General features: G+C 34.7%; 2 protein-coding genes and 1 long non-coding RNA gene across 5 annotated transcripts; 2 read left to right on the top strand and 1 right to left on the bottom strand.

Annotated features, from left to right (window-relative positions):
- Window positions 1-10,420: 10,420 nt before the first annotated feature.
- Window positions 10,421-13,252, top strand: aay (phosphoserine phosphatase). 3 transcript variants are annotated; one of them, XM_011140923.3, is made up of 7 exons: window positions 10,421-10,710; window positions 10,894-11,022; window positions 11,749-11,888; window positions 12,007-12,141; window positions 12,229-12,374; window positions 12,456-12,617; window positions 12,724-13,252. In XM_011140923.3, the coding sequence occupies exons 3-7, from the start codon at window positions 11,749-11,751 to the stop codon at window positions 12,810-12,812; spliced, it is 672 nt and encodes a 223-aa protein (XP_011139225.1). In that variant the 5' UTR covers window positions 10,421-10,710; window positions 10,894-11,022; the 3' UTR covers window positions 12,813-13,252. The 3 variants fall into 3 exon arrangements, with proteins under 3 accessions (XP_011139225.1, XP_011139227.1, XP_011139226.1); XM_011140925.3 differs by lacking the exon at window positions 10,894-11,022; XM_011140924.3 differs by lacking the exons at window positions 10,421-10,710; window positions 10,894-11,022 and adding an exon at window positions 11,427-11,559.
- On the bottom strand, window positions 13,068-19,688 carry Ube4A (Ubiquitination factor E4A). Its single transcript, XM_011140922.3, has 14 exons — window positions 18,973-19,688; window positions 17,710-18,102; window positions 17,309-17,635; window positions 16,947-17,140; window positions 16,753-16,863; window positions 16,469-16,666; window positions 16,287-16,404; window positions 16,039-16,218; window positions 15,564-15,709; window positions 15,186-15,335; window positions 14,849-15,092; window positions 14,609-14,771; window positions 14,328-14,532; window positions 13,068-13,606 (listed from the first exon to the last, which is right to left on the bottom strand). Exons 1-14 carry the CDS (start codon window positions 19,522-19,524, stop codon window positions 13,462-13,464), a joined length of 3,126 nt encoding a protein of 1,041 aa, XP_011139224.1. The 5' UTR covers window positions 19,525-19,688; the 3' UTR covers window positions 13,068-13,461.
- A 1,872-nt stretch (window positions 19,689-21,560) lies between these two features.
- On the top strand, window positions 21,561-21,919 carry LOC112589547 (uncharacterized). The gene is made up of 3 exons (XR_003113622.1): window positions 21,561-21,601; window positions 21,678-21,713; window positions 21,798-21,919. It is a non-coding gene; the product is annotated as an uncharacterized LOC112589547 (long non-coding RNA).
- Window positions 21,920-23,169: the final 1,250 nt, after the last annotated feature.

The following is a 23,169-nucleotide window of genomic DNA, read 5'->3' on the forward strand; positions in this document are numbered from 1 at the left end:
CCCCAGTTAAATCGATCGATGAGTAAATCGACGAAAATGATAACAGCAATAGCGAGCTATGTGATTCGCATAACCCTTTATTGCACGTTTTTTTTTTAATGAATATAATTTTGCGAGACTTGTTACTCGGGGGTTTTTAGGCTCGCTGAATATAAATCCGGTGTGAAAAATACGAAATTCAAAGTGGCGGATCCAATATGGAGGAGGAGATTTTCAAAATCAACCGAATTCGCTTGAAATTTATTATTTATGGGTTCTCGAGATTGCTAATTACAAATTCGTATTTTTCACACCGAATTCGTATGCAGCGACTTCAAACCTCCCCCCCCCCCGGGTAACAAGTTTCAAGCGAATTCGACTGATTTCGAAAATTCCACCCGCCATATTGGGTCCGCCATTTTTAATTTTGTATTTTTCACATCGGATTTGTATTCAGCGACCTCGAAAACCCCCAGATAATGATTTTGAAGTATACGTTATTACTTAAAATTTCATGTAAACGAATTTATTCTCTAAAAACGACAGTCTTGTTCAGTATATGGTTATTAATGACAAATTACTTGTTTGAAATGACCCTAAAAGTTGATGTATTAATTAGAGGAACATTTTAGTAGTCCAAAATATCAAATATATTAAAGAAATATGTGAAAAATTTAAATTATTGGAGAAACAAGGATGATAGATAGCACTCTGGGAGGACCACTATGCAGCAAAGGGTTAAGTATTACTTTGCTTGATAATTAATTTATCTTGATAATTATGGTTCAGTAATTAGCCACTCTGGATACGTTAGCAGAATAGGACAGTTATTACTGAGACTGTTAACAATTTTAAGTACATGTTATAAAAAGAGAACGCGGGAGTTTTAAGACTCCTTGGTGCCCGTCGCAGTCATATTGAATAGTGATGTCAGAGGCGAGAAATGTCATGTTAAAAATTCTTGCGTGTCATTTCCACATAAAAAAAATTTGTATGAAAGAATATCTTAGATCGCTAGAGCATTCCTGTAAAATTCTTCGAACGCTAACCTTTTTCCTTGATAATCAACCAACAACCATAAAATGATTATATTAACCCATTAACGTCCAAAAGTCCTAAAATATTAACCTTACTTTGCAACTGTATTTTATGTAGAGAAACATCCCAGTAAACAGTTACATTGTCGTAATGTAACGAAATGTAACACGTAATGTAACGTGTACGTTACAAGCAATATACATGTTAGTTGTAATTTCCCACTCATAGAAAGTTGCAGTTATATAACAGAAATATCACATGTTACTAAAATGATACATAGCTGTAATATTATTGTTATGTAAAAAGTTTACTCCTAATTCTTCTCGCGTCTTGCGCGTCCGTCGGATAGCTTCGATTCCAAGCGGTTACCTCTCCACCTGCTGACCATGCTAAGCTTCGCTTAAACCTAACAATCGAACGACACGCAGTTATCCCAATGACTCCTACGAAGTTTTTATAATTGGTGCTTATATATAATGTATCCTTAGAATTATGTAGTATTCACAGAACATTGTAACCTTTCATGTCAAAAATTAAAACAACGCAACAACATTCGATATGCGACGAATATCGAGTATAGACTATGTTTCAAAATTATTAATAATGGAGTATTATAATGATTAACTCACAAAAGAAATAGTTTGAAACAAATTCATGGAAGTTTAAATAAAAAATTTTAATTACTAAATCTACTAAAAAAAAATACTAAAAAAAAACTTTTGAAAAATATTATCTCAAACCCTGTTTTTTATCAACATGGTTTTTTTTCAAAGAAATAGAGCCTTTATTTCTAAAAATAATATTGTAAAAATATATTTTAATGAAACAACTCAAAATCGAACAAATAAGAATATTAAACCTAAAGAAATTTTTCTCTATGTGAGTATAATATACAAGCGTTCTTAAACGTTTAAATAGTATAAGTGCGGATATCTCCACGAAAATAGGAACGTTGTGTCCATGTGAAATCCATGTGTTTATTGTGGATTCCACTTGAATGCAACGAATGCGTTCTACGTGGATTCGATGTACTTTTTTGTGAGAATATACCAGGTATGTAAATATGAAATCGGAATTTTTGTATAGAAAATACACGTTTATTGTATGAAAATGATAAAAAATATTTTATTCGAAGTATTGCCCATCGCTAACTATATATTTTTCCCACCTGTCTGACAATTTGTGGATGCCACGCCAAAAAACTGTTGCTCTTTTGAGGCAAACCAGTCATCGAGCCATTTTCGTACATTTTCGTAAGAAGTGAAGCGCTGCTCAGCAAGTGCGTGTCCTATCGATGCAAATAAGTAGTAATCGGACGGAGCCAAGTCTGGTAAGTAAGCCGCATGCGAAAGTATTTCCCAACTAAACGCCTCAATCGTTTCCTTGACCAGTTTTGCTGTGTGTGATGGTGCATTATCATGAAACAAAATCACTTTGTGTTGCCTTTTTGGATATTCTGGTCGTTTTTCACGCAAAGCTTGATTCAAATCGACCATTTGTTGTCGATAGCGTTCAGTATGAACGGTTTCGCTAGGTTTTAGCAACTCATAATAGATCACACCCTTCTGATCCCACCAAACACAGAGCATTGTCTTCCATTCATAGCGATTTGGCCTTGCAGTCGATGTTGATGGTTCGCCTGAAGTTACCCATGATCTTTTACGCTTAGGATTCTCAAAATATATTCACTTTTCATCGCCAGTCACAATTCGATGGAGAAATGATTTTCTTTTGTACCTGGTGAGCAGCATTTCGCAAGTGGTTTTTCGGTTTTCCTGCTGTCTTTCATTCGGTTCATGTGGAACCCATTTTCCCATCTTCTGGATCTTTCCCATGGCTTTCAAACGTATGGGGACGGCTTCTCGTGTCACATTTAATTGATCCGCGAGTTGTTGTTGCATTTGAGCGTCATCCTCATCCAACAATGCTTGCAATTCGCTGTCTTCAAAGTTTTTCGGTGGTCTTCCACGTTCTTCGTTGCTCATGTCAAAATTGCCACGTTTGAATTTTTTAAACCACTCAAAGCACTGTGATTTACCAAGAACATGCTCACCGTAAGCTTCGACAAGCATTCGATGCGATTCTACAGCAGTTTTCTTCAAATGGTAACAGAAAAGCAATGCTGTCCGCAAATCGTAGCTTCCAGGTACAAAATTCGACATGTTCAACGCTATTACAAACTATGCTGTTGTGTGAAACTTGTATTGTTGTGAGTTGAAAATCTTTGTCAGATGTCAACAAATGGAAATGGCGCCAATGACGCGGTTTGACGGTAACTACATTGACAGCTAGGGCGGTAACTACATTGACATCTATGGGCAAATTCCGGTTTCATATTTATAGACCTGATACATATCAGTATGCATATTAATGTGCATTATAAACATCAATATAAATAGGCAATATGGTCTGCTTAAGCGCGATGAAGGCATTAAAAATACATAAAAACATAGAACTATAAAATAAAGCATCTACAATAAAGCGGAACGGAATTTCTGATTGATTAGCTTTCCACCATTTCTTTTATTTGTTACTGTTCCGCTTTGCTATTTCTTTCTCTATCGAAATGCACCCTTATTCGCAATAGAAAGCATTTGCAGCTTTTAATAGATTGCATGAATAATTGTGTATAACATCAATGTAATATGAACGTAATTACTGTTATATAACGTGTTACATTACTGTTATATTATTATTATAATGTTATCTCTAGTTTATAACAAAACAGTGTAACAGATATATAAAAGAATTATATTACAACTATGAAATCAAATTATATAACTTTAATATAATTAGAGTATAACATATGTTATATTACATGTTACTCCTATGTTATATAACAGTTATATTCTGTGTTTGCTGGAATATTGTATAAGGTTGGAATAGCATTTCCTTATGTTTTCGGGATCGTTTTACAAGATTCCGGCATCAGAATTCGTTTAGATTCACAATAAAATCCAATATGGCGGAATTTTTGGAAAAATGTCGTGAAAAATCGACAATTTTATCTTTTATAAGCTTGATTTCGTATCAAAAACGTTACTTTGATACAGATACAAGTGTCACATCTTGTCTCAAAAATGTTGAACTTTCAAGGTATGCATTGGTAAAAATGTGAATTCAAGATGGCTGCCTCAAAATAGCAGTTTGAGCGAAAAAACTTAAAAAATAATGTATTTTTAAAATAACTTCGCAAAATCCTAATATTTAACATCAATTTAGTATCCAGGGTACTGATTTTAAGATATTTGCTGACAATTCATATTAGAGAATTTCAAAATGGCGGATCCAAGATGGCGACTAAAAGGCACGAATAATCGTGAAAATTTCCAGATTTTCATGAATTTTCTTCTATTATTTTCATATTCATGAATTATTTTCGAGACGTACACACGCACATATACAAGGTGGGTAATTATAAACTTACAAACTTTATAAAAAACATAAAAAACATCGAGATAGGTATAACGGACAGGAAAAAATAGAAATCGACTACGTAAAGTTTTGAGAAAAATTATTAAATAAATGAGCGAATAAATGCACAGTGGTCGGACATCGCGGGCCTGCTACTCCACACAGTTTGGACCGAATTGACAGGCAACAACAATGGACCGGCGCACGCCGGTCCACTGTTGTTGCCTGCCAATCCGGCCCAAGCCATGCGGAGTAGCATCCCTGCGATGCCCATAACGCATGCCCACTGAGCGTTTATTCGCTCATTTATTTAGCAATTTTTCTCAAAACTTTACGTAGTCGATTTCTATTTTTTCCCGTCCGTTATACTTATCTCGATGTTTTTTGTTTTTTATAAAGTTTGTAAGTTTATAATCACCCACCCTGTATATGTGCGTGTGTACGTCTCGAAAATAATTCATGAATATGAAAATAATAGAAGAAAATTCATGAAAATCTGGAAATTTTCACGATTATTCGTGCCTTTTAGTCGCCATCTTGGATCCGCCATTTTGAAATTCTCTAATATGAATTGTCAGCAAATATCTTAAAATCAGTACCCTGGATACTAAATTGATGTTAAATATTAGGATTTTGCGAAGTTATTTTAAAAATACATTATTTTTTAAGTTTTTTCGCTCAAACTGCTATTTTGAGGCAGCCATCTTGAATTCACATTTTCACCAATGCATACCTTGAAAGTTCAACATTTTTGAGACAAGATGTGACACTTATATCTGTATCAAAGTAACGTTTTTGATACGAAATCAAACTTATAAAAAATAAAATTGTCGATTTTTCACGACTTTTTTCCAAAAATTCCGCCATATTGGATTTTATTGTGAATCTAATCGAATTCTGATGCCGGAATCTTATAGAACGAAAACATAAGAAAATACTTTCCAACCTTATATAATATGTTTCTCTACATAAAATACAGTTGCAAAGTAAAGCTAATATTTTAGGACTTTTGGGCGTTAATGGGTTAAGCCCCAGTCATACATATAATTAACCTTAAAAAGTTATTTTATGATTATTAATTTCAGGGTATTTTATAAGCATATTCTTCAGTGATCTGAAGTATTCCTTCATACAAATATTTTTTTTTATAGAAATGGCAAGCAAAAGTTTTAGGCATGTGTATTCTCGCTTTTGACGTCATCAATCAAAAGTTCCGCAGTGAGGGACCAAGAGTCAAAAGAATTGTCAAACAAACTGTCTTTTATTTGCCATGTTGAAAAATATAAAAATTTGTGATTACAACTCTGCCGGCTTAATTATTGAATAATCGATTGATTAGAATTTTTAAAAAATTACCCTTAAGGCGACTTTGACGAAACATCGATGAAATTAACCAGCATAATTTCTAGCTGTAGCAATTTTAAATAAGTTATCATGAGAGAACAAGAGAATTCCTTACTCCTTTTTAATAATAAACTATGTTTTATCTCCTACATTGGCAACTCTATTAATTGAGTTAATCATTAATCTATACAGAATTTGGAAAAAGTCATCCTTGCAGTTCTCCGTGCAGAGGTTCTATATAGGGTGTCTTAATACCGGAACCCCCGGATAACTTTGCAGTATCAAGTTTTCATGAAAAATTTTAAATACAAAAGTTGTAGAAAATCGAGTAACGGACTTGGACCTTGGAACAGACTTGGAAGGTCAACGGATGGTGACCTTGAATTTAACCTTGGCCATGACCTTCAGGGTCATTTGGAGGACAACTTGCGTTTTTTAAACGAGAACCCTTATTTTTTATTATACTGTTTTTTTTCAATTAATTTGAACAACTTTTATCTAAAACATTTTTTAATTTGCCTAATATTTTTTTAGATATTTGAGGAAAACTTGATAACTTTTTTAATATTTAATTTACAATATCTCGCTAACTATTTGTCGGAAGAGAAAGTGGTATTAAACTTTCTTGCTTTATTTAGTCTCAAGAATATATTGTTACAATAGGGCCCTGACTTTTGTTAACTTATTGACTTTTGGAAATTTCAAAATCATCAAATTAACAAAAATCAAGATGCTATGTTAACAATATATTTTTGAGATTAAATAAAGCAAGAAAATCTAATACCACTTTTTCTTCCGACAAATAGTTAGCGAGATATCGTAAGTTAAATATTGAAAATGTTATCAAATTCTCCTCAAATATCTCAAAAAATATTAGACAAATAAAAAAATGTTTTAGACAAAAGTTGTTCAAATTAATTGGTAGAAGAAAACAGTGTAATAAAAAATAAGGGTTTCCGTTTAAAAAACGCAAATTGACCTCCAATTGACCTTGAAGGTCATGGCCAAGGTCAAATTCAAGGTCACCATCAAGTTTGTTATCCGATTTTCTGCGACTTTTGTATTTTCATGAAAACTTGATCCTGCAAAGTTATCCGAGGGTTCCGGTATTTTTAAGACATCCTGTATGTCTTAAAAATAGAAGCAAAATAGAAGCAAAAGAAAAAGTAGAGAGAGAAAAGGGGAGGAGATGTCTGTACGTATTTAAATTGTTTATAAAAGATAAATTTAAGAGCTATATACTCGGAATATAAAACGCTGAAAGGTACAGGTGGATCAGGTCACGCAATACGAGTTCCGAGAAGTAAAAGTTACCCGTTACTGCGTTATAAAGTGATTACTGTCAGCACACCTGGTTTAAAATTTTCCAAATTGCACTCGGTTTACTCGTACTTTTGACACTTCTCACGCTTCTATAACCGTGTATTTGAAAATATACAAGTCAAAAAGGTAGATGTGACGCTCTGTAATTACTTTATATCACAATCGCAACGATAAACAATAAAACGCTTTATTAATACAATAACTTGAAATATTGATTATACATGTATCTTTTAAATGTCCTCTCTCAATATAAAAAATACTGCACAAATATATCAAAATACTATTATACAATGTTGCAAAGTTGCAATGTTGTAAAAGTTACTTTAGTTTTCTGACTGTATGCCATATTTTTTTCTCGATAAATTCCGACAAGCGTATCAAAAGGGGAAATTTGTTTATTACTAATTCTCAGGAGATATATTTTCCTAGTCGGAAAGAAGTTCAACTGCAACTTTTAAAAATAATGCAATGTTGAAGTTAATCGTGATAATGTTGACACAACGTTAAGAATTACAATATTAACAACTAAAAGTTATATATATTAGAAAACATTATATACTGTCGAATATTTTATTGCAATACGCTCCGTCAACTTTTTGCTTGTTAAGTCTTGACTTTTATGGTAATAATAATGGCGCACACATACAAAGTCATGTATACTTACCGTTATAACTAGGCTTATTTGTACAATTTCAAACCTTACTCATAAAGATGCAAAGTATACAAGTAACGCTGAGCTTAGTGGCACAGCATATAGCCGGAAAACTAAAGGTTACCACGCTTTTCCTCTAGGTTCCGATAAACATATCAAATGGGAAAATTTGTTTATTACTAATTCTCAGGAGATACATTTTCCTCGTAAAAAAAGAGTGCCGCAACTTTTAATCATCTGATTGCGCTTTTATTTCCTGCTATCATGTCGTTATTATGTTGTAATCAGAAATGCTACGTGTATGCCTTTATTATACAGGGCCCTTCACATTAAAAGATTTCATTTTAAATTAATAAAAACACGAATTTGTTTTTAAAAAAGTTATTATATTTTTATTTCAAGAGTACAGACTGCGACAGATTAAAGTGGAACACAATATCAGCCAAATGATCGCTTCGACTTTTCAAAAGGTCATTCCTTTGAGAAAATTTTCCATCACGCTTTCATACAATTGCGACTCAATTTCGTCAATAACAGTTTAAATATTCTCTTTAAACGCTTTAATCGTTCGCGAAACATCGGTGTAAATCTCATCCTTTACATAACCCCGAAGGAATAAGAAGTCCAGCGAAAGTCAAATCGTACAACTTAAGCGGCTAATTGAAGTCTCCGTTACGCGAAATGACATGTCCAGGAAACTTTTCACGTAATAATGCAATTGCGTCTTGTGTAGCACGTATCCGTCCCATCCTGCTAAAAATAAACATCGTCCAGAACCAGTTCTTCAATCTCAGGTCAAAAAAAGTTAGTCAGTATTTTTCGGTAGCGCAATCCATTAACTGTGACGGTAGCACCGGCTTCGTTTTCAAAAAAACTTCACCCGATGACACTGCGAGCCCAAAAACTGCACTGTTGTGGATGAAGAGGTTGTTCACTAATCTCTCTTGAGTTCTCGGTGCCTCAGATGTGGCAGTTCTGTTTATTGATGTAACCTTGAATTGCTCAAAATGATTCTCTTGAAAAAATCAGGGTCAACCGCTTGCCTATTTCCAATACTCAATCGATGAACGTGCAGCGTTGTTCATGGTCCATCAGCTTCAATTTTTGCATTAGCTGGACCTTGTATAGTAAGCATGTAAGCCAAGATCTTTGTGCAAGATGGACGCAGGTTGGTTTGTGAAATACCCAGTTGCACATCTTGCAATGGACAAACTTGGATCTTCCGCGATACTTTCAGCCACAGCAACAATGTCTTCGGTTGATCTGGCTGGCCGAGCACAAGTTGGGTTCTTAACATCACTAACCAAGATGTTCAAATTTATCGATGAAATTCACAATAGCTGGGCGAGAAGGCGCCCGAAACTGGTACGGATTTTTCGAATTGTTTCCGCAAAATTTTTTCCATTGTTTGTAGCGAGTTTTCACTATTTCTATGAGTTGCTCACCCAGTCAGAACCATAACGTTAATTTGATGTTGAAACAGTCGATGAACCGTTGAATCAACGTTAATTCAACCCTCATCGATGTCGAATCAACGTTGTGGTTCTGACTGAGCAAGCGAATATCGATTCATCGTTATCAACTGTCTAGTTTTTACTCGATAGCTGTCAAATATAATAGCTTCATCTGCGACAGATAAAGATGCCGCGAAATTTAAAATAAAACCTCTTAATGGAAGACTCTGTACTTGCGGCCTTCACTCTTAATCATCCGTCTATTGAAAAAAAGGAAAAAATTACAACTAATAATTATGCAACAAACATTTGTAGAGGGACCATGCTCGTTCTTCTTTTCTCCCAAGATGTCTAGCATTTTTTTATCTTGAACTCGTCTCCAACTGCAACCGGTTAAGACGAATGCTGTTTCTGCTTCACTGTTTGCTAGTGGCGGTATCTGTTCGAAACGTTTTGCATTCACTTGAACTATTGCGAAAACAGTTCGTAACATGACCTATCATGAAAACTTGTCGATGGGGGATAATTACTGTTCATCGATATCCTCGATCAAAATCACAAGTCGACAGTCGAATATTTGATTTTACAAATTGTAAAGTGTTTGAAGAGTTCTTGATATACGTAAAATATAATACATCTAGAAGCTCTTCCAAGTACGCTGAAATTAGAAAAGCGAATTAAATCAGACGACTGTAGCATTTAAAGATAAAAATGCAAGAACTTGTTACATCATTCTCGGCTATCGTATCTACCGACGTAATCTGCTGTCATAAAAATCGTTATCATAAGAGCCAAGATATAATGAGTAAAAAACTGATAGAACGTTATTGCGATAATGTTCAATGATACATAACATTTTTTTATATATATTTCTTATTTGTTGTTAATGTTTAACAGTTCTCAATCAGAGTTCCTAATTTTTACGTATTGATATTATAATTCTCAAAGCGTCGCATCGACATTACTACAAATCACCTCGATACATTGCATTGTAAAGCTACTTTTACGTTTATTATCTCGTGATATACTCTTGCAAGTTCTGCAGAAACCACGTAACTAAAATTCGTCTCAGAAGGGCGAATATTTCGACGCGGCGTGTCAACGCGCGGCTGTTACGTTCAAAATCTGAATTCTCCTTGACGCGAGCACAGAACAACCACGGTCGTTTAACGCCATTGAGTAATAATTGATCGCGATGACGTCAAACTGCCATATTAATATGGCACGCAGATCTCGTACGAGTTACGAGTACGAAACTAACCGCGAGCTAAAAAACACGCGAAACAACGCAATCATGCGACAACTTGCCCGCGAGAATCCACCCCCCTCTCCATTACGTGATCGTCAGCTTTCATGTGTGCGTGTTATCGCGTGTAGTCGTTCACAAGTAACGATCTGTAGTAACGATCGCTATTCGTAGTCGCTGCGCGCCGTATCTGTCAATTCTTCGGTGCCGACGAGATATTACACGTATCTCCTGACTGTGTTCCGGCAGAGGAAGAGCAGGTATTACTATTCGGAAAGCTTACCGATCGGAACCGTTCGATTGTTATACCCAATCGTTTATTGCTTCTCTCTGGAGAATCATTCCGACTAAAACATTCCACGAGCAATTTCATAATGTTTGCCCAACGAGTAGTTTCATAATGTTTCTTCGAGTCGTAAGGTTGTCGTTTTTTTTTTTTTTAGTTAACGCTGCACTGAGGAACTTTATTACTTTTTCTTCGACGCAAATCTGTACATTTATTTCATTCTAATGACAAAAAGTGCAACGTAGCTCATCTAATAAAGAAGACGGACCTACGATTGGTGTATACAGTATGTAGAAAAAATTTTAAACACGTTTTACCAATCTGTGGAGTAAAATAACACTTAATAAAGTGAAACGTTACGAAATTTGTATATTGAGTGTTCTTTTTTCATTTTTTACGGAATTATTAAAAATTACTATGCAAGTAGTTTTTTTATATATTACTTCGGAGTAATCTTCGGAAAGATGAAAAATATTAGAAATATGGCAATTTTTATTTCTATAAGCTTCGACGTGCACACACAATTCATAAAAATTCGTTAAAATTTATTCACAGAACTCGATATGGAAACGAAATTGTTTTCTAAAACTAAATTTTAATGAATTATAGGCAGGTCATGATACAATGAATGTCGTAACATGATAATTATTTGTTATTATTTCTGCGTTGAACCTTAACTATCGTTTAATCGGGAATCTTTCTCGTGAAATGATTGATGTGTGTCACGTGATTAATCAACAACAATCTGCGGGGGACCATTGTGATGTAACTGAAGACATGTGACGTTCGACGAAAATTGTGCAAATCGTGCTCAGTTGAATCAGTAATGCTCACAAATATTTCGCGTATTATATCCATAAATATCCGCAAATATCCATAAATATCCGTTATAAACGTATCACTAAACTTGATTTCGAATATTCTAAACTTTATCCAATTATTTTATATATCTTGAGCTTGGTAGAATAATTCTCTGTGTATTTTGTATTTTTTTTTCTTATTAACATTTCAGATGACGAGTTTGAGCAAAATAATAAGCATATGGAAAAACACAGATGCTGTGACATTTGATGTAGACTCTACTGTCACTACAGAAGAAGGTATCGATGAGCTTGCAAAATTTTGTGGCAAAGGAGATCAAATCACTGAATTGTATGTTCTTTAATTGATTCTTACTACAGTTCAACTTATCATATAGTATATGTGTGTATATATAGCCTATAGAATTCATAAGACACTTTTCCAATTTATGCTATGATATATTTTTCAGGACTAAACAAGCCATGCAAGGTGATATGACATTTCAACAATCTTTATCAGTGAGATTGCGGATCATAAACCCAAGTTTAATTCAAATAAAAGAGTTTTTGTATATGCATCAGCCAAAACTCACTAGTGGTATCAAGTAAGAAATCTGTTTTTGAAATATAAAATTAAATATATGTTAGATTTGTATATATATTACATTATCCATAATTGTAAATATGTTTAGAGAGTTAGTATCAACTTTACAAACTCGTGGGAAGCAAGTGTTTCTTATTTCTGGAGGTTTCCATTCTCTCATTGCACCAATTGCTGCACAACTTAACATCCCACCTGAAAATGTTTACGCTAATAAATTAAAGTTTTACTTTACAGGTAAATATTTTCATTAATGAGTTTATAATTATTTTTTGGGATACACGATACAGAGACATATATGTATACAACTATGTGCAGGAGAATATGCTGGATTTGATGAAAATCAACCAACCTCTAAAAGTGGTGGAAAAGCAGAAGTAATACGTCATCTTAAAGAAGAGAAAAGATTTAAGACTATAGTACATATCGGTGATGGTGCTACAGACTTAGAAGCATCGCCACCAGCAGATGCTTTTATAGGTTTGCAAATTGCTTGAAATTCTATTAAAATTTCTAAATGTCAGCCAACGATCAGTTGCATGTTAGTGTTATACAGTGTCATAAAGCATATTTATCTTTGTTGTAGGATTTGGTGGAAATGTAATTAGAGAAAATGTTAAGTCACGCGCGGAATGGTATGTGACGAATTTTAACGACCTCACCAAAATTTTATAACCAAAATTACAGAAATGATGTAATATATCTTGTAAAATGTTAATATCAAAATAATGTAATATATCTTGTAAAATGTTAATGTTGAACTATTCTACAAGAATGTCAATTGTAATTTAAAAATTTTTAAATATTGTAATTTTTAAATATTTCGACGGAATTAGATTCACAAGTAACGTTTTATTCTACACACAAATATAATGTACATTACATGTATTAATGTAATTTCAAAGATGATGTATAATCTACATATACACATTTCATTGTATCAACCGATAATTGTTATTACCATAACAGCTATTTTCGTTTATAATTCTGTACATAATTACATTGTATTGTAATTTATATTATTTGTGTACAAAATTGCTGTTCATAAACAAATCGAATACCAAGCAATAAGATCTCAATAAAGCATGTAAAAAATAACGTGTTGTGCGGTGAAATGCAAACTACTTTATGTATCATTTTTTGTATATTTGACATATATCTAATAGACCATAATAATTATTTCCATGATTATTTCTAGACCAAAGTTTGCTCAGCAATACAAATACAACAATTGTTACTAATTTTATCGTTTTTATAATCTGTCTCTCAGAGATCATATACTTAAGTTACAACATTGTATTATTGTAATAAAATTGACAATAAATTATGAATTAGTTCCTTGCGATTTTTCTTGTTTCTTTTGCGAAATCCACTTTTGTATTTTTTGCTGAAGTTCTATATCCGGCTTCACCATGTCCATCGTAAGCGGTGATCGATTGAAAGGATCAGTTTGATCGCTCAGCAAGTGTCTGAAATATATGCAATAAAGTCTATTTGCTTAAACCATAAATGTAATAAATACGCCTCTTTTGGCGACTAATTTAAACCTAAAAAAAAATAGCGAGTAAAAGCCCTACTACAATTATTTTAATGTGCAATTAACATATATTGTACTATACAATTAATGTTATGTAATAACTAAACGTCGATGGTTTGGTCAACAAGAGGCTTTTTGTAGTATTTGTATGACGTTAGCGATTAAAAATAATGTCAATCATAAACGTCAAGTAACAAACATATAAAACAAAAAAATTATTTACGCACATTGTGTTGCAAAAAAAAGATTGTGTCTGCAAATGTTACATGCAGATAGTAAATTAATGGCAACTATAAAGTGAGCTTCTCGTCAACAAGATTTTTGTGATTGAATATATAACAAAAAAACACAGAAACCATAAGAAAAAAGACAAAGTATGTATAAACAAATCTGTTTTACATTTCAGCACGTGATCTTTAACGAATCATAATATTATATATAGACTATAATAACAGACCATAATAAATTTACCATCCGAATATAACGTTTGGTAGAAAACTATGTACGAACATCTCTTTTTACTACACTGAGAATCTGTGCAAATATTTCCTGTTTTATACATATCTGTTACTTCTTTATAATTGACACTATTTTTGTCATTCCTTGTCACGTTTATATTTGTATAAATTGGATTTAGGTAAAATGACGTATACCTTGCTATAGTCTGCCGATTGATGGTTATTCGCGACGATGGCAGAATGACAGGATCTGTCATAACAGTGGACATAATCGGGTCGAGGAATTCGTCAGGAACACCTGTCAGAATTTCATCCTCTTCTCGTTTCTGATTCGCGGCCTTTTCTACACTCTTGGCAAATTGATTCAAATCTCCCAAGATGCCAACACCACCGATACGAACTATGGCAAAATTTTCTTAATCAATCTTTACGCCCTGCAAGTGCAAGTAAACTCGAAAAGATACGCAAAGCCTTACTGAGCACATTATCCGCGAGTTTGAAAAGTTCTGGACTGTAAGAACGTCCGTCTTGCGACACAGCTAATGTGAAACTTTCGTTTTTACTTAAATTGATGTAAATCTCACATATGTTCAGCACCAAATTCGCAGGATTGAATGCATATTCTTTTTGATCATTCACCTAGATTTAGACAGACGCAGAATTACGATTTTTATCATTTTTACGAATATATGATATTTCGAATCTTATAAAATAACCTTCAGATTCTTCTTATTCGGCCCCACTAATTGCAACAGTAAATAATTGAGCATAGAAGCGATACGATCCACCATGGTTGGATGACAAAAGATGGACTTGATCTCACTGGTCAGCATTTTTATCGCCTGTATGGTTTTCTTGCCCAATATGTTGTCGAAGCGAGCGATCATACCAATGTGTTGAAGATAGCCAGCTTGCTGATCGCGCTCATTTGGTGGCAGCTTATTCCATTCTCCGCTTTCCCTTGTAATCAAAAGTAGTCATAGTTGCAAATACAAATTTACATGATAAAATATTTTGGAAACGATATATATTCGTACACATTCTTGAATATACCTCGCTTGAAGCATCTGTCTCAACTGTGCCATATTCGATAGAGCTTCATCTAAAAGGAATACAGCGTCGTTCATTAAAAGATTGATGAAACGCAGAAACAACGGTGGTTGGACTGCCTCCATATTGTCCTCCGCTTCTTGAGCTAAAACACTGATATATATATATATAGTATTAAAATTAAAGGAAATATCGCGCAAGATCTTAATGGAAGCTATTTTACAGAATTCCCACGTGAGAATGGCTCTCTCATGCTTCTCGCTTAAAACGCGAATTTACGAACGAAAACAACCAGGAAAATTGTTATTCTTACGTGTTACGAATAACGATTCTTATTTTTACTGTTGTTATTCTTACGTAAACTTATATTTAAGTAATTACATGAAATTATTACGGTGTTCGGGAACTCTCCACAGATAGTCCATAACGATGTACATTGGACGACGGTAATTGAACTTTTGCTCGAATTGTACGCTTTGCCCCGTCATCTCGATGCTCACGAATACGTGCAGCAGATGCGCAATTATCTAGAAGTGAACAAGGCAACACATGAAATATCTAGCTGTGAAAATATGCTTATTTTAAGGCTTTTCTACATTGACTACAATGTCGGTTGCGCCGTTCGATGATGGCAAACTGTTTATGATCGAACCGTTTATGATCCATTATAAACCGATTGTCGTGCGAATTTGCTCGTTTGATGAAAATAGCTCATCGGTGTGCAGTTTCTTATATTCCTAAGCCTCTTAAATGCATTTTGTGCTATGAGTTTGCAGTCGTCGTCGCGACAAGTATCGCATATATTTTCATAATGTGGAGAAATCTTTGTACAAACTTCGTACAAAATCGTGCTCACTTGTTGCCTGTGTGGGTGAGTAACGAATAGTTGCTTCCTGCGGAATGTTCCTAAGTTCGGCGTCGCTGCCTCTAAGGTCTCGGTTGCTATAATAGGCAAAAGCGCCTCCAAACCCTCGGCCAAACGCGCGCGCAGATGAGGATTGTACAAACGATGCTGAGACTCCATCAGAACTATAAGCTGGAAGAACCAACGTATAACTTTAATGATCGCGACGAGAATAAGTAGTTCGTTCTGCCTTGACTTACCTCTGTCAGGATCGGATTCAGGAAACTCGGGCCTTGTTCCTCAAATGTGTTTGGATTCAGGCGACGCAGGAGACACAAGAACTCGATGGTATTTTCTACCACGAACTCGGGAATGCACCTACCGCAAAAGCACATCGGTCGGTTCATGAATTATCCGACAGTACAGCACATATTTGGCATACCTTAGTGTAGTCGGAACAGCCTCTGACAGCGGGAATGTAACAGACTTGCATTGCTTCGGCGCGAAATTTTGTTTGTCTTCCTCATCGTTCACGTCATGTATATTCACTTGTATCAGCCAGAATGCCGTCATCGCGTGAAATCTCGCCAGATGTTGCAACATTTCTGGCACTAGGAGGCTCGCTTTGAGCGCTAAGTACCTGCAGGCACACAAGAGTGTAATTTATAGAAGCACACTAGGGCACAATCGCATCTTTATCGGTTTTACGTGCTCTGACAAACATACTTTGTCATTTCGCTTTCCATCCGTTGCGTTATAAGGTCCAGCACCTCGGAACTGCCGCCTGTTCGAGCGTCGTTGTAGGTTCTTTGTATCCTGGCCAAATCTTGATTTGTCCTGCAGAATTAAAGGCGCATGAAGGTATAATGCAATTGTCACGGCTGTTCAAGAGTCGTATGATGTCGTTTTACTTTTCGCACCTTAAAAACTTGTCGAGTATAACTCTGTAGCCAAGATCTAATGCACGATGCGTGAGAAAGAAACATTCAGTTATGAATCCAAATGAATCTGCTGTTGGTCGACTTTCGCCCTCTGGAATTGGTATCAGACATGTCTCCGAGCTCAGTCCTTTCATATGTATGCCACGTTGCAGAGCATCAGCTTCATCTTTTGCCTAAAAGAGCAAACCTTTGTGGTAAATAACTGTAATTATGGGAAATAAGTTCAAAGATATCTAAAAATATATCCAATGTTGATAATAAAAGAAGCGATTAAAATACCGTATTAATGTTAATATGATGGGTACTATGTAATCATTCTTCTAAGCTTTTGAACAACCAACCTCAGCACTGCAGTATGTAGGATCTATTTTCGGTATTTTATCGTCGTTCGATTTAACACAGAACGGTTGACAAAGACGCAGCAAAACATTGCCGACATTTAGCATGAAACCATCGGAAACGCACAGTAACGGGGCTAATCCCATGTCAATGTGAGAGTTCCAAAGTCTTCCCCTATTTCTGTTTGCGTGGAGACAATCACCTAACCATTGCAGAGTCAAGTGTCGAGTTTCCGTCGAACATTTTAGCAAGGAATGGAAAATCTTGTGCAAGTGTTCGCTCAGAGTATCCATGGCTGTCCATATGCTACCTTCCATGGCAATGTTTGACTGTAATGTATCAGTCATGTAGTCAGAGCAAATCTGTGCGATCTGAGGAGATTTTATCCAGAAGAAGTACTTACTTGCTGCAGAGGTTTATCAAAGAAACCATATGCCCGCTTTGCTATCGGTAAACAGCTTATTCTGAAGAAAACACCTAGGAACATAACTTCATACGAGCTACCTCGTTCTGTCTTTGGTATGCTACAGTGTATTATTAATTTTGCTAATAGTTCGATTGTGGAAAACATGTGCAGCAAGGCAAACCACTGATGACGGAAGGTAAAAAGATTACAATCATCTGCATCTCTATGAATGATATATAGAATAGGTTTAAATGATACTGAAACTATATCATCTATATTGCTTCCTTCATTTGCTGCTATTAATTCTTCTATTATGCCACTGACAAATGAGAACAATTCTGTTTTGGCTACAGCATCATCCATGAATAAAGCAACAAACTGATTATGAACCTGAATAAATAATAGACATACATAATTATACAGAGTGAACCAAATAATTTGTTGCAAATTATTTTCTCCAAAACCATAAGAGTTATGGATTTGAATTTTTTTTTACAATAAATGGTACATAAGAACTGACTTTTTGGCACACAAAAAGTTTTTTAAGATGAATTTTCAGAAAGACAAAACAGGACCTTTTTTTTTGTGGAATGAGATAGCTCTCAACAAAATTAGTAACTTCTATTTGAAATTTTTCTTGTATCTTTTTCTTATTTTCTTTTATTCTACATTGTTAAAGAACTCTGGAAAAGAATACAAATTAATTTACTGGATAAATTTAGACACATATTTTAAATTATTTCAAATCTACAATGTTCACAAATATATCTAGCACAGTGGAGGTAATTTCTTACAAGATGTCAATGCATTAATGTGTTTTAAAGTTTATGAATATCATTTTGAATACTTAATAAAATGACTCGATAATATCAAGGACCTATTTGTCCCTCTAACTAATCTAAGTATAAAGTTGTTGATATCTAAAATATTACCTCTTCTATGACAGGTAAGAGATCTGCCATGTTTATAAACATATAAATATATAAAGAATAATACTTTATATACAAAAAGTACTTTATATACAAAAAGCCAGCCCTTATATACTATTTAATGTGAAAAGAGATTCAAGTCTATAACTCCAGTGGTTTTGGAGAAAATAGCTTATAAAGTTATTTGACCTCTCCTATATATGTTATAACATATAATATGTATATTATAACATTATATAATAATAATTTTAATATATTTGCAAAATAGAACAAATAGTTCCTAGAAAAATATATTTTATGTAATCATTATATTACTGAAAGAAACTTGTACCTCCTGACTCTGAAATAAATCTGGCTCTTGTAAAGCTGTGTTGGCATTTCTCAGCACAATTTGGCAAGCATCTCTTATGATATCTTCTAAACCACTTTTCGCGTTGTATTGCTTTAAACGGCAGTAGCTCTCATACAGATAAGGTATAACTTGTGCTTGAACGATATGACTATCAGAAGGAGCTTTGCAGTTGTATTGATTGTATGTCATTTTAGCTGCTGGATTTGGTAGCATTAAGCGCTCGAAAACAGCATGTTCAATCGAATCGGTATCAATGAAAATCAGAGCTTTTTGAACAACATTGTTGCTGTCTGAGTGCAGTGCCAAGCCAAACACATCTGCCATCAGCTGATCAATTTTGTCTTTAACATCTAAGATTCTTGACTCCATCACATTGTAAGGCTCATCCTTGATTACGTCCGACGATTGTTCCACGTAATTAGCGTTGCTGCTCTCATCGTCGTTCGCTTGATGTTGCGAGGAAAACGAGATAGCTTCATTAACCGATGAAAACAGTCCAGCGAATGGATTTCCCTTCACGTTGTCGCACATGATTGTAGTTTCTCCTTTACAGCGAAATTTCCGTGACGACGCACATAATTAAACCACTGAGTCGACACTTTTCACCGTTGCTAGCATAATGCGCCAGGAAATCTATTTCTTACGCTATCTCTGGTGTCACTAAGTGTCACTCGGGATGCTTGGTCATTATCGTGTAGATATGAGAGAACCAGTGTCGCCAACTCTGAATTTTAAAATCCGTCAAATGCTTCTCCAAAAGACCCCAGAAATAAGCTAAAATTAATAAATGTGTGTGTGTGTATGTGTGCACGCGCGCTATGTATACGTGTGCATATGTTTTTAAGAAAGGAATTAAAATAAATACATTAGTTTTATTGTTGATTAATTTTATTCATAATAATATAATTATATTATATTATTGATACAATATCGCTTTTATATATATATATTTATATATATATATATATTTTTCATATTTCATTTTATTATAAACAGTATTATATACGCGGTATTATCTACTTTTAGCAACTGATGTCTTCTTATTTCTTTTAGGAAAATCAATCTTCTTTTGACAAAACGATGAAATAAATGGAGCTAATACTCTTATATGTTTTTTACTTTTCGAATTGTTATCAATGTCAGTCAATTTGGCAGTAATAGTGCATTTACACCACTTACATGTTGCTCTTGTTGGGTCATCATCAATAGGTAAGAGCCAATCTTTGAATTTATCTGACTTTAACCAAGCCAGACGAAATTTTTGTTTATATTGTGGTGGCATCTACATATATCATAAATGTAGCAAAATTAATCTAAGTTAATAATAGCAATAATATAAGGTATATAAAATAATAGTGCAGAAAGATATTAAAACAAGTAATAATACTTACGTTCAAGTCAAACTTATGAGTTGAGAAATAAGCTTTGTACACCACAAATAAATGATCAAGTGTTGTTATTTCCTATTATCTATTATGTAGATAGTTCAGTATCCTCGCAATCTTAGGGCTCACACAGCCAGCGTAACGCGACACGCGATATGCAACGCGTGATATCCAATAAGCGTGCAATTATCAAAATAGCAGAACGATCATTGAATATCGCGCGTCGCTTGTCGCGTGTCGCGTCGCGCTGGCCTGCGAGAGCTCTTAGGCCTGGAACACAATACGTCGTGTGTCGGAGTCAGATGTCGGATTCATTCATAGTCCAATGAGAAAAACTCATTACCGGAAAACAAACTCTCTTATTGGACCATCAACTGAGTTGCGACATCCGACTCCAACATACGACGTATTGTATTCCAGGCCTTATGTTGCTTCCTTATGCGACGTAAGATATGTAACTTGTGTTAAACCACGTCAGCAAATCAAATAATTTCAGTTACGCAAATCTGCCTAGTGCAAGCATACATAAATTTAATCATGCAATGTTAAAGTAATATATATTATTTAATTATAATTAACTCTTTTAAATAACAATAAATCACACCTAATAACGCCTCATTCAAATTTAGTAAAAGTTAACTTATTTTGGAGAAAAATCCGCCGTTTCAATTTTTAAAATGTCCAGAAAATACGTTAACAGCTAAACCGCAATTTTTGCACGCTAAGCGTTATTTAAAAAAGCTAGAAATGACGGAAAATAAGCCAAGTTGGCAACACTGGAGAGAACTCGCGAACAACAGCGAGAGAGAGAGAGAAAAGGACGGAGAAGAAGACGCAACATTCAGCGGCAATTACGGAAATTCATAGCGATACTATCGAATGGTATTCATAGTCGAATTTATATTTAATATCGTCTGAATCTATTTCAAAATGCCGTACGAGTCGTTTTATTGGTTAGGAAGCATCTAAAGATCAACTTGAAGGCTTTTGCACGTAAAAAAACGTTAACCGTAATCGTAATTTTAGTAGTTTCCAACACATACAATTAAATAGAGGGCGTGTCTCAAAATGCACTGCCAGCGCTAGCTAGCACTGTTCCAAAATGAGTTGCAACACGCTGTAGAGGTGCTGTGAAAACATACTTATGTCGTGAATGTGTTGCCACTTCCTACCACTTCCTAGTTCATACTGCAGATAGCTATAGCCTGAACGTCAAAAATGAGGTAAATGTCAAATATAGGCGTTCCGAAATTCACTGCCAGTATTGAAAATACATAATTTGTTTTACATATATTATAGATTTTCAGTGCAGTGTGTGCAGTCTGTAAAATGCAAGTATGTAAAATAGATAATTTTAATTGAAAATGGATATATATCCAATAGCGCGCATTTATTTAGCGTTTTTTGTTTATATTCCAGCTTGAAGATTACAAGCAGCAAAAGATTGAAGACTATTAAGATATTTGAATCTTCTCATTCTGATGCAAATATTAGTCTTTTGTTCGCCTCCGTAGTGGTTTGATATGGTTCCTATAACTACGCATATTTTTTGATCGTGGGGACTGCGTACGCGTTGTCCCTGTTTATCTTTTACCTTCATACTACTGGAAAATGGCGTATGGACAAAGTTGAATGCAGTCCGGAGCCATATATTGAACTGAACTGAACTGAACTGATGCAAATATTGACTACCAGGACTATGAAAAAGACCAAATGTGAGCTCTTGATATGTTGGTAATGTAAACCGTAAAAAAAGAGCAAATGTCTATCTCTATTCTTTCTCTCTCGAATCTCTATATATTCCACTTCTGATATCTTATCTGGCTCTCTTCTTCGAGACCCTCCTCCTTAGTTAGAAAAAGTGATGTTCAGGATGTATGGGTTCCGAGCGATTAATAGAAAGCTCTCTTTTAATAGAACAAGAATATAGATATATATTGTAAAAAGAACACAAATATAAATATATCCGACACCGCTGTTTATACAAATATAACGCTTTACAAATCTCGACTATCTCCGACTTTGTCTTTCGACTCGACTCTATTTTTCGACTATCTATCTCCAAGTTAAGTCGCCAAAAAGCTCTCTCTCTCCGTCCGTTCGTCTCTTTTTATTTCCTCTCCATCTGCCGCGCCTGGGCTATTGAGTCCGGACTTTCTCCAGTGGCTCCCCCGGAACGAGATGGTGCTGTCCTCCCTCATCTATATCTTACAGTAACTTATTATGTTCAAGAAGCTAACAGAGAAAAGAATAAGGACAAGAAAAGAAATCTTTTCACAGAAACTTTATTATTGTACAACAGCTGACAAAATCATCATGTATGACCAGGTATGTGTTATACTACATATATCAGGTGTAGTAAAAAGAAATCCATTATTTTTCCAATAGATGGCTTTAGTTATCTGTATCTCGCGTTGTATAAGTCCGATCGGGTTCCACTAGATGGCGTTAGAAAGATGAGATTTCGTACTAAAAAAACTTTTTTGACAGTTTTGTGATTAGTTGACTCAGTTTTGTTTGAGCGCGCGTCAAAGATGGACACTAGCAAAGAGAAAATACGCTATATTTTACAGTTTTTCTTCGATAAAGGCGAAAACGCAAGCCAGGCGGCTGAAAATGTGAATAGTGTTTATGGTCCTAATACTGTAACAGCCAATCACACGCAATTTTGGTTTCGTCGATTCCGTTCCGGTAATTTCGATGTCAAAGATGCACCACGCACTGGAAGGCCAATTGTCGAAAATATCGATAAAATCATAGACATTGTCGAGTCCGACCGTCATGTAAGCAC

Source organism: Harpegnathos saltator, unplaced genomic scaffold (genome assembly GCF_003227715.2).
Source record: "Harpegnathos saltator strain DR-91 unplaced genomic scaffold, Hsal_v8.6 scaffold54, whole genome shotgun sequence".
NCBI classification, from domain to species: Eukaryota; Metazoa; Arthropoda; class Insecta; order Hymenoptera; family Formicidae; genus Harpegnathos; species Harpegnathos saltator.

Bases quoted from the DNA above. Each gene is read 5' to 3' on its own strand.
- aay (XM_011140923.3), top strand. From the start codon at position 11,749: ATGACGAGTTTGAGCAAAATAATAAGCATATGGAAAAACACAGATGCT. The intron at 12,375-12,455 runs GTAAATATTTTC...AACTATGTGCAG, and splicing joins ATTAAAGTTTTACTTTACAG to GAGAATATGCTGGATTTGAT. The intron at 12,618-12,723 runs GTTTGCAAATTG...TCTTTGTTGTAG, and splicing joins ACCAGCAGATGCTTTTATAG to GATTTGGTGGAAATGTAATT.
- Ube4A (XM_011140922.3), bottom strand. From the start codon at position 19,524: ATGTGCGACAACGTGAAGGGAAATCCATTCGCTGGACTGTTTTCATCG. The intron at 17,636-17,709 runs GTAAGTACTTCT...GATACATTACAG, and splicing joins TTGATAAACCTCTGCAGCAA to TCAAACATTGCCATGGAAGG. The intron at 16,405-16,468 runs GTATGCCAAATA...CTTTTGCGGTAG, and splicing joins GCTGTTCCGACTACACTAAG to GTGCATTCCCGAGTTCGTGG.